At 38.8% G+C, this 15146-nt stretch overlaps 1 protein-coding gene across 3 annotated transcripts in view; it reads left to right on the top strand.

Annotated features, from left to right (window-relative positions):
• The window catches only part of LOC124771005 (calnexin-like), a 76137-nt gene that overhangs the window by 42961 nt on the left and 18030 nt on the right, over positions 1–15146 (top strand). For 2 of the 3 annotated variants that reach the window (XM_047249264.1, XM_047249262.1), the window contains exons 6-9: positions 306–565; positions 2141–2372; positions 2504–2644; positions 12698–12823. In XM_047249264.1, coding sequence (XP_047105220.1) covers positions 306–565; positions 2141–2372; positions 2504–2644; positions 12698–12823 — 759 coding nt within the window. Of the gene's footprint in view, positions 1–305; positions 566–2140; positions 2373–2503; positions 2645–12114; positions 12241–12697; positions 12824–15146 lie in introns of all 3 variants that reach the window. The other variant, XM_047249263.1, reaches the window with a different exon arrangement.

Here is a 15146-nt window from a genome sequence, read left to right as displayed (position 1 = left end):
CCCCCCCTCTCTCTCTCTCTCTCTCTCAGCATCTTCGCTATATGGTGAGTGGCAACTTTCCTTCTTATAATATTGTTACGTTTCATCCTGGATTTTCCATTGTTTGATTTGTTTCATCACTTGGAAATTCTTTCATTAATTAGCCTTCCTTGAACTGAATTAGCATCACCTCGAGCCTCACAGACTTCAAAGGGATTTTTTCTTAAACGGTTGTCAAGCACTAATGTACAATTTACTCGTAGTATGGTTCGATGTGAGTACTCACCAAATGTTCATGTCATGAATTTGTTCTTGCTTTTCAACAGGTGATTAATGAAGGAAGTTTATTAGAGGACTTCACTCCTCCTGTTAATCCCCCAAATGAGATTGATGATCCAAATGATAAAAAACCTGACGACTGGGATGAGAAAGAGAAGATACCAGACCCAGATGCTCGAAAACCTGATGACTGGGATGAGAATGCACCTGCTATGATTGTTGATAGCAGTGCAACAAAACCAGAAGGGTGGCTAGAAGATGAACCAGAGATGATACCTGACCCAAATGCAGAGAAACCTGATGATTGGTAAATAATTTAGTGTACTTGTTGTTGTGTTCCCCTTAATGCTAGTGATAAAATAATTTCTTTGCAATCAGTAACTCTGCTTTTACCTCTAACAGTGCTTTGCAATGCCAACCTTCACTTTGGTTTTGATTCTGTGTTAAACAGTAGATTTCCCACATGCCAGACAAGTCAGTTCAGAGCAAGGCAGAGCCATACCACCTCTAGTAGTATTATGCCTAATAAAGCAGTGTGATGTTGAAACTAGCATTTCATTTGAAGGTTACTGGACTTTAATTTTTGTGTATTAATGTTCCCTTTCCTTCTATTTTCATGCTTAATTCAGCTTTTAGCTTTTGGTACCTTCCACTTTACTAATTGCCAGTGATTATTTGCTTTGTGCTCTAGATGTTCCTTTGAGGAAATTTAACTTTAATTCATTAGTGAAATTTTTACTTTTCACAACTTGATCTCCAGCACAAATTAATAATTTCTCCATCACACAAATATGGTTTCTTCTTTGTCTTATCGTTATTATTGTATACAGCATAGTACTGGAATAAAAAAAGCCACAACTACCATTATATGTACTTCTATCATATAGTAAGTTGACAGTGTAGGACAAAAGGGCAATTACCACAGTTGTTCATATATTTTAAAAAATACTAACAATGGAAACTCCAGGTTCGAATACCAACAACATTAGTAAAATGGTAGATTGCTCGTCACTGTAAAAAGGACACGTTGAATTGCAGACAGGCACAATGAATAGACTATTACACATTTAGCTTTGACCAAAGCCTTCTTCAGAAAATAAAAGATGCATACACATTAATACAAGCAAGCATTCTTCACACCTGCATGACCACCATCTCTGGCAGCTAGGACCAGGCTGCAGCTGTCACATTGAATGAAAGTAACAATGTGGAGGAAGGGGGAGGGTTAGGAGGATACGGATGGGGAGGGAGGGGGAGTGCTGTCTGGCAGAAAGTGCAGGGGCTACATGGAGGCATGACAGGCTTGCTAGGCACAGCTTCAAGAGGCAGGCAGGAAGGGGTGGGGGGAGGGGAAGTGGGGGGAGTGTTGACAGAGATCCCAAAATAGCAGTGAATTCTTATGGTATTGCATTCTTAATTGTTAAACAGTCCTGTGGTGAAGTACATGATCTTAATAATCACCAGTGAAAAAAATTCACCCATAATCAAATGAGGTGGCAATATGGGACAGTAAATGTCACTGCATTTGTAGGTCAGATGGATAGGAAATGTTAATAATGCCTACAAGCTGAATGATTTTAATCTTAAACTGAGAGTATAATTGTATCTTCTTTCCCATAAACAAAATAACTTTTTTGACATTGCCTGACGTATTTAATTCCTTGTCATTCAAAATGAGGGTAATTGATCTTGATGTGTGTGAGCTATGTCTACTATAACTTTTTATAATCTGTTTCCAATTTAATTCTGTTAAATGTGAATTATAGAATATGTAAAGCAATCCATTATACTACTGCGGTAGAGAGATCAAATTATATTCTTGGATTATCGAGTTAAATTCTTGAGTTGTGGAGTTGTATTTACCATACCTCCTTTTTCCTAGGGACACAGACATGGATGGAGATTGGGAGGCTCCATTAATTCCTAATCCTGTATGTGAGAAAGCTCCAGGTTGTGGGCCATGGAAACCACCTATGGTAGCTAATCCTGCATACAAAGGGAAATGGAGAGCACCTCTTATTGATAATCCAAATTATAAGGGCAAATGGAAACCTCGCCGCATTCCAAATCCTGACTTCTTTGAGGACAAGTCACCTTTCAAAATGACAACAATCGTAAGATTTTGCTTCTTCCTTATTACAGCATGAAGTTGGTTTAGTTATGAAGTAGCTAACACTTGTCTTATATTGTTGGATAATATTTCATGTTATTGAATATAAATGCTTTCACATATCCTTTTTTACAGTCAGCTGTGGGGTTTGAACTTTGGTCAATGTCAAACATGATTTTGTTTGATAATATCATTGTAACTGATGATCCTGCTGTTGCTGAGAGGTGGGCAGCTGAAACCTTTATACTGAAACGCAGAAAAATTGATAAGGATTCTGTAAGTTTGTGATGATTCTGTATGAAGTTGTTATTCTCTCTCTCTCTCTCTCTCTCTCTTAGTTTAACAGAATGGAATCATTTTTTCAACAGAGCAATACTAAAAACTTTTTTATTAAGGCAATTTTTAGTTTGTTTTATTTATATAATATTTTTCAAAACTGTATTACAGTAGTGAACTTTGTACCCTGGAAAACTGGAGGCTTTAAGACTAAGAAAGCAGTCAATTGATGGACATTGTTAACAGCCCACCATATTCATTTACATTTTTTCATGATCTAGATAGTGTGCCCTGTGATTACCAAGCTCCCACATCATGTCAATACTCGGGAGCTCTTGAATTGCAGTCAATCGATGGATATTGTTAACAGCCCAGCATATTCATTTACATTTTTTCATGATCTAGATGGTGTGCCCTATGATTACCAAGCTCCCACATCATGTCAATACTCGGGAGCTCTTGAATTGCCAACGGATTGTAATCTTGCATTAATGTCAGTTAATTGATAACACATTTGCAGTGTCATAGAGAATGGTATTATTTTAGGTTTCTCAGTTTTTGCAAGCACAACATTCTCCACATCCATTCATGTTCTATATATTTATTTATTTATATGTACAATAAAGCTCCCTTTTTACACTTTCCAGTGGACTGACCCAAAAAAGTGCAAAATGCAGGAAAGTATAGGAAACCCAACAAGCTCTAGATTTTGTACTTATTGTTCTCTGGTTACGAAGAGTGCCAACTTTGGTCCTTTAACCAATATTGTGTTAAATTTTATTTACTGTGATTTAATAATGATTATCAATAATGAGTTTCGCATTTAGAACACGAATATCGTTTTAATGTGGTTTTGCTAAAGACTTTTGCTTCCATGTTTTATTTATGGTCGGAATGAAGAAAAAAATGCATGTTTATTTGTGTTAGCACTCAGTCCTTGTCTTCGTGATAATCACAAAGGCAGTGGCAGAGTGCTGGGTTTCCCTCTTCGTTCTGATTATTCCCAGAAGTGTAAATAAAACATGGAAAAAGTCTATTATGAAACCACGTTAGAGAGTTATTCGTGTTCTAATGTGAGACTTATAATTGATAATCATTATAAAACTACGGTAACTAAAACTTGTAACACAATGCTGGTTAAACCACTAAAATTGGCAGTCTTTGTAAACAGAAAACCATAGAGAAGAAGTCTACAGCTTGTTGCCGACAAGCAGGTAACTCGGTTTAGGGACATCCTGGATTAGAAAGAGGACAGAAATTATCATGTTACAGAGCATCTTGAGGAGGAATGTTTTCGTCAGGTCATATAAACTGAAGACCGCTCATATAGTACTAATTAATGTGTTTTATTTGGAGGTGACAATGATTTGTGGAAGCCCATTACAGGCACAGCTGTCTTTAAAGGTGGTGTTTATTTGTGTAGATGACTGTGAAATTAAATTAAAGCTGTTGTAATACAACACAATGAGTAGAACGGAAGTTGCTACTAGAGTCACTGTCATCACATTGTGATTATCATTAAGACAGTGATTCAGCACATACTCCCACCCTTCCAAACGCTCTGACCGAGCACTTGGTTAGCACACTGGACTTGCATTCAAGATGATGATGGTTAAACCTGCATCGGCCATCCTGATTTAGGGTTTCTGTGATTTCCCTAAACCGTTTCAGGCAAATGCCGGCTTGTTTCCTTTGAAAGCGCATGGTCAATTTCCTTCCCCATCCTTCCCTAATCCAAAGTGACCGATGACCTCACTGGTTGTCCGCTGCCCCGAACCAACCAAGCAACCATCCAAACACTGGGAACCTATTATACAGGTGGCCATGACTCAACATTCCGACAATGAAAATTTTGCTTACCGCACTATCCTTATGTTGCCTAACCAATAACTTTGTATGTAGTCTGCTTTTTGTGCCTCGTTCCAAAGCTGACTTTGAGCAGAAATATGATCTATGTTTAAAAATCAATTTTACAGGTTGTGATAACATCAAAGAAAATTCAAAGTGCGGAAAATGTTGTAATTTGGAATCATTATGGACAGGAAAGCATTGTATTGAGAGAACAAAACTTATGTTGGGACTGGCAAAAATGAATGTAAAAAAGCAGCAAAAATGCAAGAACGTAAAAATGGGGTTTTAACGTTTATCACCACCAGTCCATACAACTAATTAAGTTCTCGTGCCCCACAAATTGTGCACCCCTTGTGGTTAGGGATGGCAAAGGAAGTAACACTTTTGAATGAATGAACAGTGACAGATAACAGTATTTCAGTTGGAAAAACTTGTGTGTGTGTCTCAGACTTCTTTCTTCTTTTCTCCTCACATACATTCCTATAGTTAAGGCCTTAAGTTAACCTAGGTGCTGCATGATAACTGAGTACTGTTCTGAAGTGTGTGTAGAAGTTGGCTTTCTGAGGTCTGACAATAATCACATATTCCTACAATGGAAAATCCAGGTAGGGATATCAACAATGTAAGAAAAGATAGATTGCTACTTACTGTAAAGAAGACATGTCAAGTTGCAGAAAGGCACAATTAAGACACACATGGCTTTCAGCCTTTGTCAGTAAAACCACACACACACACACACACACACACACACACACACACACACACACACACGACCGCCAACTCTAGCATCTTGGGCCGAAATGCATCACGTGCGATGCAAGCAGCAATGTGGTGGGGCTGGGGAAGAGGAAGGGAAAGGGATAGTGTACAGATGGGGAGAGAGACAAATGCTGTCTTGTGGAGTGTGCAGGGACTAGACTGGCAACAGACTCACCATATGGAAGTTTTGGGGCAGGGAGGTGGGGAAAGAAGGAACAAAAACAGAGAGAGGTGGGGAAAGATGGGGGGAATGCGTTGGCAGAGGACTGCAAATAAACAGGGTGGGAGACGAGAATGGGGAGGAGATGATAGAACAGAGCGGATGGAAACTGTTGGGTGCATTGTGTGGGGACAGTCTGTTTCCGTAGGTTGAGGCCGGGATATTTATGGGAGTGGAGAATTTGTTGTAAGAATAACTCCCATCAGTGCAGTTCAGAAAAGCTGGTGGTGGACGGAAGGATCTAGATTGCTCGGGTAGTAAAGCAGCAATTGAAATCAAGTGTGTTGTGTTCAGATGCATGTTGTGCCACAGTGTGGTCTACTTTTCTTTTGGCCAAAGGTGGACAGCTGGTTGGTAGTCATACCAATATAAAAACCTGTGCAATGATTGCAGCAGAGCTGGTAAATGACATGGCTGCTTTCAAAGGTGGCTTGGATCCTGATGGAGTAGGATAAACCTGTGACAGGACTGGAGTAGGAACTGCAGGGTGGGTGAATTGGGCAGGTTTTGCACCTGGGTCTTCCACAGGGGTACAATTCTTGTGGCAAGGGGTTGGGATTGGGAGTGGCATAGGAATGGACTAGAATGTTGTCGAGGTTGGATGGGCGACAGAATACCACTTTAGGATGTGTGGGACGTATCTCAGGTAGGATGTCCCTCATTCCAGGACATGATTATAGGTAATCAAAGCCCTGGCAAAGGTCGAGATTATAGGTAATCAAAGCCCTGGCAAAGGGCATGATTATAGATAAACAAAGTTCTGGCAAAGGATGTGGTTTAGTTGTTCCAGTTCAGGGGTGCCACTAGGTGACCAAGGGAACACTCCTCTTTGTGTCTGATTTCTGGGGATGGTGGGAGGGAAATGGTACGGGAGATCTGTTTGGGGATTAGGTCCAAGGGATAGTGCCTGTCTGTGAAGGCCTTGGTGAGACCCTCAGCATAGTGGGCAAGGGAGTTTCTGTCACTGCAGGTACACTGTCCCTGTTATACTATGTGAGAGGGATTTTTTGGTGTGAAAGGGATGACAGCTGTCAAAATGCAGGTATTGTTGGTGGGTAGTGGGTTTAATGTGGTCAGAGGTGTGGGTGGAACCATCAGAGAAGAGGAGGTCAATATCTACGAAGATGGCATGCTGGGTTGAGGACTATGTGAAGCAGATGGGAGAGAAGGGGTGAAGATGTTGAGGAATGGTGATAGGGTGTCTTGGCCCTGGGTCCAGATCATTAAGATATCATAAATGAAACTGAACTAGACGAGGGGTTTGGTGCTTTGGGAGGCTAGGAAGGTCTCTTCTATATGGCCCATAAAAAGGTTGACATAGGAGGATGCCATGCGTGTGCCCATGGCTGTGCCACAGATTTGTTTATATACCTTCCCTTCACATGAGAAGTAGGTGTGGGTTAGGATAAAATTAGTAATATGTAAGAGTTATCACGTGGTGGGTTTGGAGTCTGAAGGACATTGGGAAAGACGGTGTTCAATAGTGGTTAGACCATGGGCATCAGGGATGGTGTATAGGGAGGTTGTGTCAACAGTGTATTAACAATCACCAATTTACTGGTGAAGTCTGTAGCTAAAAGCTATATTTCGGTGTCACTTAATCGTGCCTGTCTGCAACTTGACTTGTCTTCCTTATGGTAAGTAGCAATCTCTCTTCTTACATTGTTGATAATCACGTATTGATGCTTTGGACAGTACCAACAGCCACTGAATAGTTTCAAACCAAGGAAGATAAAAGAACTGATAGTGCCACTATTGCAGTTCATCAGTGAAATGAATTAGATGTGTCCACTATTAAAGTCGCGAAGGACACTTCGCTCTGAAATTCCAGCAATGAAGTACTATGCAACAGAACCCAACATGTCCTCGACAGCATGTGTTCGTCAGAGACGAGGGTACCATCGAGAGTGCCCCAGGGCAATGTGATAGGACCGTTGCTATTTTCTAAATACATAAATGAACTGGCGGACAAGGTAAGCAGCAGTATGTGTCTGTCTGATGATGATGTTGTGGTGTACGAGAAGGTGTCATCATTGAGTAACTGTAGAGGCACACAATGTGACTTAGAAAAAATTTCTAGCTCTAAATGTAAGTTAATCTAGACGAATAGGAAAAACAAACCTATGATATTCAAATACAGAAGTAGTAGTGGGTGGCTTCTCATAGCCACATTAACTAAATATCTGGCCATAACGCTGCAAAGTAAAATGGGATGGAATGAGCATGAATGAACATGTGAGGGTTGTAGTAGGGAAGGTTAGTGGTAGACTTCGGTTTATTGGGAGAATTTTAGGAAAGTGTTGATCATCTGTAAAGGAGACTGCATATAGGGCCGTTTTGCGACCTGTTATTGAATACTGATTGAATTTTCTCATGCTGCTAAATAAGTAGGAGCAATCTGTTTTACTTGGTAAAAGCTTTCTAAAGCCGTAATCACATAAATATTTCCTTATTTACAAACATTCATGTTCAGCAGACTGTGCTGCCATCTTCAGGTCATCAGAAATTTTTGTTATAAAATGTATTCACACTACATTTCTCTAGGGCAACACAGCAAATTTGGAGTGGCCAAACACCAGCAAGACTGTAACAAGGAGAAAAAATTACCTGTGTACTTGCCAAGCAGCCAGATTTACTAAAACACAAGATCAGAGAAGCCACTAAAATCTAAAGCAACCAACATCACAAAAAGAGGGGATGGGCTCGGGGTGACCCCACCCTGGCTGCCAGCCCTCAAAGTTAATAGGCTGTATCAATAACACGAGACCCGATTGCTCTTGTTGAGTTACCTGTTGCTGCATGGCCTGTGTCCAGCAGGAAGAAAACATAAGCGCACACCTCATTTGCCAATGACCACCAATTATGACACACAATGCAAGAACCAGTAGTTAACAGCAGATCCCCACTCCCTCCACTATAGTAACCTATTACAATAAAGTTCCCACTCCGTCCACATTAAAATACCAATTATAACAATCTTTTAAAATTGTGGTGCAATTTCATATTCAGTGAGCAGTAATGAAAAAATATAAATGACACTGCACAGCTAAAACACACCAGTAGACTCAGGAGGAGCCATTGTAACCATTGTCAAAACACTAGTTTCTCCAGTATACCTCTTTACATTATGGTGCAGTAACATACTCAGGAAACTTTTATGTCAACTCCATAAAGACGCTTTTTATAATCAGAAGTTAATAATATTAATACATTTAACAGCTGGCAAAATAATGAGTCACATTTGCAATGGATGTGGAGAAGTGTTCACACTCTATTGATTTTCTATGCACACACAGTTAATCATGTCTCCAGGATATATTTGTTGAGATTTTTTAAAATTAGGTCTATCAATTAATAGAAGTTTCATTATTGTTTGTTTTTTATTTCACAGACACACTTTTACAGTTGGCAATTTCCTGTTTTATAAATCATTGGGATGATAATAGGGAATGTGCCTCAACCTGTTGTGGCAAACCTATTCATGGAGTATTTTGAGGCAAAGGCTGTATGTAAATGGCAATTTGTGACCTGCTTACACAAAGTGGTAAAAGTAGACAGTTTCTTTAAACAACTTAACTCTATCCATCCCGATGTAAAATTTATGATGGACCATAAAACGGAGGCCCAACTACCTTCCCTCGGGTTTAGTTGAGGTAAAAGCCGACTGATGTATTGGCTACAACATCTGTAGAAAACCTACACACACAAGTCTGTATGTCTACACCTCAAGGCATCATCATCTGTTACAAAGAAATTGTATAATTCCTAGAACTTACGGTCAGGTAGGCAAAGTGTGTCTCATCTAAGAACAGCGAAATTTCTCGGAAAGTGTACCCATATCAACAAATTGAGCAAGCATTGTGGCCGTAACTTGAATAACATAACATAGTGATTGACAGATTACAGTGACATTGGATAGTGTTGTTGGAGTGGAGCCAACCACACTTCACAGCAGTCTGTAGGTACCTACAAAACAGGCAACACATCAAGAGAATATAGCTCTCGAGAAAGAACTGTGATTGGCTAGCAGCTGGCCCCTGTGACTGGACTCTCTAAAACTTCAGTCACAGAGTTATCTTAATTGAAGTACAAAATCATAAATGCCTTGCAGAAGGGATTGGAAAAAAGACTGAAAAAAAAACTGAGGATAACCCATCAGCCTACTGAATGCCACATCTGGGGAAAAATGGTAAATTCTACAGGAAAACAGCATTCTGTGGACATGGTGTCCAATGAAGTAAGTCTCTGATTTCAAACTTAAATATATTGAAAACTAAGATCGATAGTAGAGTATAAAAGAAGGTATGTTTATTGGGAAAACTAAAAATTGGGTTTCAGAATAGTTCAAAATCTACTAACGGACGCTTTGCAAGCTATGTAGCTCGGAAAATATCAGCATGCATAGTTAAAATCGTCCTCTGCAAGCAGTGTTTCTAAATGTTCACCACTTGCAGTTGGGGGTGAGGCAAAGGAACAATGAAATTTGTCATTATGTCCTTTAGTGTGTCAATGGAAATGGATTCAGAGGCCACACAGTTACCGATTCAAGCTCATCCACTGTGCTGGAATGGTTCTGGTAGACATTGTTTTTCAGTGTTCTCCACAAAAAGTAGCACAAGGCATCAGATCAGATGAATATGCTGGCCAATCCATTCTTGTGCCAGCAAATTTGCCATAATCCAATGCAGAAACACTATTCCCGAAGTGTTTATCAAGAAAGCGAAACACTTGTTCAGTGCGATGTGTTTTGGCACATGCATGAATGAACCGCTAGGTGCTTGGATGATGTTGGGCAGCAAATTGTTCCAAGATTGCAATGTAATGTACACTAGTGATTGTGATTATTTCTGGCATGGAAAAAGGGCCAATAATGCCTCTGTTGCATACTGCAGCCCAACCAGTAACTTTGGGAGAATATAGTGGTTTTGTGTCACACAAATGGTGATTTTAGAAACCCCAAAATCACCACACCAATTTTGTTTACTCAAGACTCCACTCAGATGGAAGTGTGCTTAAAGTCTGCTCTCTGTGGTACATCTTATATACAGGCTTTTGAATGGAAACTGTGTAGGCTCTTTCTCAATATTTTCTACATGCCAGAATGCTTCAAACCAGTCTCTGCTGGAATTCTTCATAGAGATTTCGTTAGATTTTGTTGAATAATTTCAGAAACAGTGGCGATATTTTCATGAGTAACTGCGGTTTGGCTGGGCTAACATTCCCCACTAGATCATAGCCAGGCTGCCTGTTTCTTGGAATTTGGTGAAGAGCATGCAAATCGGGTCCTTAAGGAACATTATATGGTGTTTAAAAAGTGTGCCCTGTTACAGTAGGTCCATGCTATCACCTGTGGTGTGCCAGTACCAGAAAAACACATTGTTCGGTGGAATACATTATTTCAACCTCTTCCTTCAGTGCCCTAACCTTCTTTCACGTTTCAGCAGTGGAACTGATTGCTCTGAGGTACACTATGTATAAGCATTACATATTCTGATTATACCATCATCTGTTTGCAGCTTCTTGAACTATTTCAAAATTACTGTGTAATTTCTGTATAAAATTCTTACAGCTTTCACAATAAACATACTGTTTGTTGCACTCGTGTATCAATCTTAGTTTTTGAGATATTTAATTTTGAAATCAGACACTCCTTGGCTGGACACCCTGTATTTCACTCCCGCCAAGAAGTAATCATAAAGGCTATCTACTCTGCTGAAAACATGGTATATGCATCATTTTATGCCAATCATATCATGTCATGTCATTTGTGAGTCAGAACAGAAAAGTTGAAGGAAGATGCAAGAAATTTCAGACAGAACAGTGCAGGAGAGGTGCAAGGAAGATCAGTTATACACAAGTCTCAAACAGACAAGCAAATCCCTTCTTCTCGGAGTAACCTCACAAAATGACATAAAAGACCAGTCTCATGGTGTAGGCACACAGTTTCTGAAAAACAAAATTAGGGCTCAGCTGAAATAATGTTTACAGAGCAGTGGAGGTTTCAGTTTAGCAATGTGTAGGATCAGGCATTCAGTTTATTAAACCCTCATTTGGCATCTTATCTGTCAAAGCTGAAGAACACAGGAGGTACATATTTCATCCAACAGTGCGAAACAAATGAGTGACAAAGAACATAGTGGGATGCTAGGGTAGAAATGCTTTAAACAGAGGCATAATACCAACAGTAATTCAGTCTGGCTCTACCACTCCAAGTAGCGAATACACACGAGACCACAGCTCGGAGGCACTCAAAGAAGACAGATTGATCAGTTGTTGAAGTACTGTGTGTAAAATGGAACTGTCAACTCTGCTAGGAATCCATAACATGCCATCAAAACAGCATACAGTGTTTCTTGTAAGATTACATACACAATCAAATGCTGTTATAGTGATATGGTAATTCATATTGGTTGAAAAGTAGTTCTATGAAATTATTGAGAAATTTTCAGTTGACAAGATGTCAGTCCAAATTTGAAATTTCACATATTACATGTAGTAATCATTTGCAATTTTTACAGAATATGGATTGTGCATCCTATGGTGACATTTTAGGTATTACTTTTAGCTGTTGAAATTTGCAGTGACTAATGTGCTCACTGAATAAATAAAGACATCTCTGCCCTCTCTTTGTATTGAACAGGAAACTTTGTGGGAATCTGCAATGCGTGCAATGAACTACAAGCCTGGTTGGTGGGCACTCTACTTTCTTTATTGCATTGTACCTATTGCAATATATGTGTGGTACCTCTGCAGACGTGTTTCAGAGGTAATACAAGATCACTGGGTTTGGAACAGGTCTCTTCCATACTGTATTGTAGAAACAGATACAGCATAGTGTAGGGCTACTTCTTTGTAGGCGAGTGTGAAACAGTCGAAGCAGTATCACTTAAAAACACAAGAAGTACCCACCTTTAATTTCTATTACTAAAGAAGTAAAATCATTTATAGGCACGCACATACTGTACTACATGTAATTATTAGTGGATGCATTGTGCTAGAATAGGAGACTGTTGAATTTTTATTGGCCTTATGGCTTAATTTTATAAATGCAAAGTGCAGTAGCATTAATATGTAGTAAATATGCATCTGTGGCATTTTTGTAAAGTTGTTACACTTGGATAACCTCCTGCATTGGTCTTTAATTGTAAAGCTGCTGCTGTTGTGATTATGCAGCGTGCTTTGTAGTGCTAGACATCCTGTAGTTACTCCTGATTTGCCCACAGGAATCACTCTTCATGCGCCTAGTGAAATACACCAATGAACAGCCATGGCTATGGGCTGTGTATGTAGTAGTGATTGGACTTCCCATAGTTCTGGTGATTGTGTTTTGTTGCGGCTCCTCAAGCAAGGTTGGTATCATATTTTCTTGCTGAGTCGTAGGTTTGTAGATTTTGCAGCAGATAACTAATAACTATGTGTCTTAGTTTTTATTGAAGTGATTACTAGCATTTTATCTGCATATGTAATGAGCTATAAATGGCAAGTATAATTATCATTTAGTTTTTACTAATTCTGATTATGATCTAAGGAAATCATATGTATTGTGTATTTCCAGAATTTGTAGTATTCAAGCAATCGTAATAATATTGGTGTAGTAGAATGAATGTATGTCTTATATTTCATCTATCATAATTGAAATTTATATAGGCCTATTTCTGTTTTCAATTATAAAAGGACTTTGTACATCAAATATTGTTTCTGCATCCTGCATTTAAATTTTCATATGTTTCTTTAAGCTTAAAATTTTGATAGCTCTTTGTGTGTTTATAAGTAAAGAGTAAAAAGGAGAAAGCTGACAGGCATACTGTACATTATAACAATGTACGCGTCAGTGTGTGCAATGGTAACAAGTATTTTCCACAGAGATGAGCACAGGCAACACTCAAGGGGGTGTGTGTGTGTGTGTGTGTGTATATATGTGTGAATGTATGAGTGAGTATGCAAATGTTCTTGAACCATCAAACTGCAAAATTTAAAAATCAATCAGTGCTCCTCATACTTCATCAAGATTGTCAAAATGAGATACCAGGTAGTGTGAAAATTCATTTTGATATCTCTGCTCTCCTGTTGTTAATTCTGTGGCTCCTTGAATCCACGTTTTGAAAATAGTTAGTCGTAGTAACATTATCCCATGCTTTATCAGCCAATGGTCATCACTGCAAAAATTGTTATGGCAAACCTCTGTGACCATCTTTAATTTTACCCAACACTATTATCACAACTTTTTTCCAGTACAAAGTTTTAAAATTCTGGTCAACCAGTTCAAAATGGCGTGTAAAAGAAAAAAATGAAGTTTCATATAAATGAACTGTGCAATTGCCAAGTGACAACAGAATTTTTCCGTCTATATTTTCATGTGTCTGTCTTAAGATCAGTAGTCACCCCATTGAACAACTCTGTTGACATCCACCCCTTTTCTTGGAGTAATAAAATATACACAAGGAACTGATTCTTTTGAAATATCTGGGGTTAGCATCTTTCACTATCAAAAGAGAGATTAGTTTCTGAAACAGCCACATTTGGTCATCTTCATCTACCATATGGTACATTTTTGGATTTCAATTATTTTTTATTTATTTATTTATTATTTATTTATTTATTTTTTGCACCCTTCTTTTCTTCAGTGAGAGAGAAACAAGTGTACGTCTTTGAAGTCGTAAAAAGTGTTTATACACCATATTATGTATTGGTGAGTTAACAAAGGAGTGTCACGAACAGTTGACTGAGGAAATAGTTTTATGACTTCTGTCCATCATGATAACCACCTCAATTTATCAAATTTACCAGACCACACAATTTTGTAGATTTGTCGACTCGACAGCTAGTTGAATTTGTGTAGGTTCGAATTAGCAAAAGCCGACTGTTCACATAAGAAAATTGATATAAAATAATTTTGTTCCCTATTGCAGCCCAAGCTCAAACTGTGATGTGCCTACCTTGTAACATGTCATGAAAGCATAACAGTGAATAGTACAGACAAGAAGAGAACAGAAGCTCAGATAACTAATGACGTAGTACTGAATCAAAGTGGGGGAAAAATTGTGGTACAGCTTGACTAAAATAAGGGATCAGTTGAAATGATTCACATTGAGGCATCAGAGAATAGTGAATTTATCAGTGGAGGAAAGTATTGGAGTAAAAATTGTAGAGAAAGATTTGGGCTAGACTATAGTCTCAACACTTTCAGGTGAAGTGTTTCAGTTTGACTTGGGCTGCGTGGTGGTTTGTTATACTTCCTCATGCACCATACACTTAAATAAGTTGCCACCTGAACACTCCTTTTATATAAATGAATGTTGCTTACTGAATATTCGGTCACTGTCAAGTATTTGGATTCCAGATACTCTGTGTTTTGAATCTGTTTGCCTTCTTCCTCCAACTTGGCGCAGATTTTGCCTCCTTACAGGCTGTGGACAAAGCTGCCGAAAATTAACTTCTCGTTTTCATTCACTCCACCATGTAAATAAGAAGTGAGGTTCAATTCTTTGTCTTCTGTTATCACAAAAGTCACAACTCAAAGCATGATAAACAAGGGCAGCTACCAAATCATATACTGCCTCTGTACTACATACATAACATATCCGAGTCAACATGATACTTAACAATTACAATACATTTATTATCTTTGACATTTAACATTCTTTGATTTCATGGAGCTCTTTCATCTGCATC

This window comes from Schistocerca piceifrons, unplaced genomic scaffold, assembly GCF_021461385.2.
Source record: "Schistocerca piceifrons isolate TAMUIC-IGC-003096 unplaced genomic scaffold, iqSchPice1.1 HiC_scaffold_853, whole genome shotgun sequence".
Taxonomy (NCBI): domain Eukaryota; kingdom Metazoa; phylum Arthropoda; class Insecta; order Orthoptera; family Acrididae; genus Schistocerca; species Schistocerca piceifrons.
This window is presented reverse-complemented; position numbering and strand designations above follow the sequence as displayed.